The 3,895-nt window shown below is 33.1% G+C and overlaps 1 protein-coding gene across 1 annotated transcript; it reads left to right on the forward strand.

Annotated features, from left to right (window-relative positions):
• The first annotated feature begins 2,096 nt into the window (after nt 1-2,096).
• LOC126722460 (putative disease resistance protein RGA4) lies at nt 2,097-2,945 on the forward strand. The gene has a single exon (XM_050425618.1). The coding sequence runs from the start codon at nt 2,097-2,099 to the stop codon at nt 2,943-2,945; it is 849 nt and encodes a 282-aa protein (XP_050281575.1).
• Nucleotides 2,946-3,895: the final 950 nt, after the last annotated feature.

Consider the following 3,895-nt stretch of genomic DNA (forward strand, 5'->3'; position numbering starts at 1 on the left):
TGGTGCCTCTTGGATTGTATTGGTAAAGAATACAACCAAAAATGAAAAAAATTGTTTCCAAACTAGGTTGGAGAAAATTTTCCTTAATCCATTAGGAAACAAACAATACCTACTCAAATTAATTTTAACTATATGATTTATTTTATAATCATGTTATTTGTTTAAATCACTTGATAGGATGATCAATTGATTGTTGTTTATTAGTTTGAAGCAGAAAAGCTTGGTAAAAAAAAAAAAAAAATTGGTTGGTTTAGGAGTTATTATATATGATATTGAAGAGGACCATGTGCTATCATGCTTAGAAATTTGAATGATAATGTATAATTCCAAGTATCCATCAATACTTAGAATTTTTATCTAGTGTGTTGACTTTTGCTTATTACGGTAGCTTATCTTCTTAAATATAGTGTTTAGTTTTTTATTTTTACTTTTTGCTTTTTGTCATAATTTATTTTTTAAATAATTTAACTTTTAGATTTTTAAAAAAGAAGCTAGTTTTTAGCCTTTTTTTTTTTTTTTTTTTACTTTAACATAAAATTTACTAGAAGGTCAAACATATAAATATAAATATATATATATATATATATATAATGCAATAAGCTACTGAAAATAAGCAAAAGCCACAATAAGTAGTAATTATTTATGCAATTATCATTTTAAGGCTAAATAAAAATATGTCCCCTCTAACTTTGATCTACTTTCAGTTTAATCATTTAAGTTTCCTTCTTTCTTCTTCTTCCTTTTTTTTTTTTTTTTTTTTTTTTTTTTTTATTAAAGTCATTTAACTTTATTTTATTTTTAATTTAGTTATTTTGTCTAGTTTTATCCACTCCATACCATAAAGTCTATCAAAATGACATAATTTTACAATTTTCTTTTTCAAATTTGAATAAAAATTACTGTATTCCTGTTTATTGAAGAGTATAGCCTCATTTCAACATTTTTCTCCTAAAAATAAAAGGGCGCTATTAACAAGTTTACCTAATGATTTTATTTTTATCCTCACTTTTATAGGGCGTCAAGTCACTTAAAAACTCTATTTGAATTTTTTTTTTTTTTTTTTTTTTTTGGGGTTAAATTTTGCTATTTTGCAATGCAGGTAGGATTTCTTTGAAGTCTCCTTAACTAACCTCACAAAAACTGAAAAAGAAAGAGAAGGATAAAAAATATATATAAATAAATAATTAAATAAAAATCGTAAGAAGGCTTGTTGGAGTGGCTCATACCCTTATGGCTGTAGAGGAGTGAAGTGGAGGGTGTGGACCTTATTATTTCACCACAAGGAAAAAGTTTATCTTCAAACTAGTTCAAAGAGAAACACTTCAAATTAACTTCATTGATATCTTTTTATTATATTTGAATTTTGAAAATCTAACCGTTAGATTGTATGCTCTTATTATATCATCCATGCTTACAAAATTTCAAGAAGTTTAAAGATTAATAGCTATATCATCAATTAAATATTTAAATTTCAAGTTTTTATAATTTAAAATTATGCATAAAAAATAAGTTTTTTATCAAATAATAAATAACATTCGATTTGAACGAAATTTAATATATATACTAAAGACATAAAATATATGAAATCTAACAGTTAGATTTTCAAAATTTACATCTCCTACAAAAATATATAAGAGAAAAACTTTGTCCATCAATCACCCAGCAAGGAACAATTGACAAAGTTATTACTTTTTTGCTGAGAAGCATTGAATATTATTTGCTCTCACCTCAAGAATATATCTTTTCCTATTTTATTTTATTTTATTTTTACTTTTTTTAATAAATTATAGGACAGTTCAAGAACTCGGGAAAACCGAACAACCTGACTCAAGTTGATGATCAGACACCAGGCCACCATAGCAAGAAAAGTACCCGGAACCACTTACGCATTCTATCCTTTCATTGTACGAGAGCATCGTTGAAAGACAATTACAAGGAAAATGTTTAGCAAGGTTACCCTCAAGTCAAGGCTTATAATTTATAAAAACTGATGTGGCTATTCTAAGTTGGACACAACAACAACAACCTGCCTTTCTGTTACTGTCATCATCGCACAATACAAACCCACCTGGTATTCTTGAAAGAAAAAAAAAAATATGGCGGAAGGAGCTCTTTTCGTCCTTGCCGGGAAAGTCCTTGAAGTATTGGGTTCCTTAACACTCCAAGAGATCAAGTTCGCTTGTGGTGTCAAACATGAGCTTGAAAATCTGAAGAGCACAGTTTCCACAATCCAGGCTGTGCTTCTAGACGCAGAAAAGCAGGGTTCTTATAACAACGAGGTCAAAAAATGGCTCAACAAGCTTAAAGATGTCTTCCTCGATGCAGATGACTTGCTGTATGATTTCTCCAACGAAGCTTTGCAACGCAAAGTGATGACTGGAAATAAGATGACGAAGGAGGTACGCATTTTCTTTTCAAGTTCAAACCAACTTGCTTTTAGTCTTAAGATGGGTCATAGAATAAAGATAATTAGGAAGAGACTAAATGCCATTACAAAATATAAGGGGCACTTCCACTTTATTCAAAGCTCCATTGAGCCACAAGTCATGAATAGGGATGGGGAAACTTATTCTTTTGTATTGGAAGAAGATGTGGTTGGTAGAGAGGATGATAAGAAAGAAATTATAGAACTTCTTTTGGATGCCAACACTGTAGAGAATGTGTCAATTATTCCAATAGTTGGGATCGAAGGTTTAGGGAAAACTACACTAGCTCAACTCATATACAATGATGAAAATGTCAAAAATAATTTTGAGCTGAAGTTATGGATTTGTATATCTCATGACTTTGATGTAGAACATATTGTGAAACAAATCTTAGAATCTTTGGGAAATAGAAGGGATGAAGAAAGGTTTGAGAATTTAAAATATGACCTTCGAGAAACAATTAATGGAAAAAAATACTTCATTGTCTTGGATGATTTGTCGAATAAGGATACTGATTGAAAGTTCAAAAACGTGTACAAAACACCTTTGAACGTTTAGACCCCCAAAATACAACTTAACCAATACTAGCAATATGTCAAACAACTAGTGTGCGGAAACTTAACACATGCTATAATATGAAATTGGTTAAAAACTATCTAAGCCATAACAAAATAAAATCCACAGCAGATAATATAAAGGCAAAGATAGAGAGGAAGGAAGATGCAAACACAAAGACAACACGCGATGTGTTATCGAAGAGGAAACCAAAGACCTCGGCGAAAAACCTCTCCGCCGCCCTCCAAGCGGTAATCAATCCACTAGAAAATACAGTTGGGATACAAGGACTTCAATAGACCCTCCAAGCCTAATCTACCCAGTGCACCTAAGCCCTCCAAGCTTCTTGCTCCAACGAGGTTGCGCCGAACCTTTTTCTTTTCTAGCTTCCCGGATTCCGCTACTAGACCGTAACATCAACCAATGAAGATTGGTTCCTTCCTAACTGCTTCCCAGAAATCCAAACAACTGTCTCACAGAGATGATAATGGTGAGAACCAGGTTTGGTATAATGCCTCTCAAGGATTTGACAATGGAGAGGAAGAGAGTTGAGGAATTTGAAGAGACTCTAAGGTAGAGATTGTGGGTGAAGCAATCTGGTTTTTCTTTAGGGTTTCTCTCTCAAAATTCTCTCTGGAAGCTCTCTTTCAATCGTGGGTTAAAGGGGTATTTATACTGGAGTGGGAGAGGAATGTGAAACGTCAGGTTTTACAAAACAGGGGTGGCTCGCGGCTTGACCTCGCGGCTTGACTAAGTCGCGAGATCCAGTCGCGAGTTAACCGTATGGCCAGTTGTCCTGTTTTATCCTGTAGTGCTCCAACTAGCATGACTGTTCATCTTCCAGCATGCTTGGCACGTGTGCTGCTTCTGGCGGCTTGCAGCCGCGAGTCCACCCGCGAGTCCCAGCCGCGAGT

Source organism: Quercus robur, chromosome 4 (assembly GCF_932294415.1).
Source record: "Quercus robur chromosome 4, dhQueRobu3.1, whole genome shotgun sequence".
NCBI classification, from domain to species: Eukaryota; Viridiplantae; Streptophyta; class Magnoliopsida; order Fagales; family Fagaceae; genus Quercus; species Quercus robur.

What these genes read in the sequence shown, in the direction of transcription:
- LOC126722460 (XM_050425618.1), top strand. Translation starts at nt 2,097, where the DNA reads ATGGCGGAAGGAGCTCTTTTCGTCCTTGCCGGGAAAGTCCTTGAAGTA.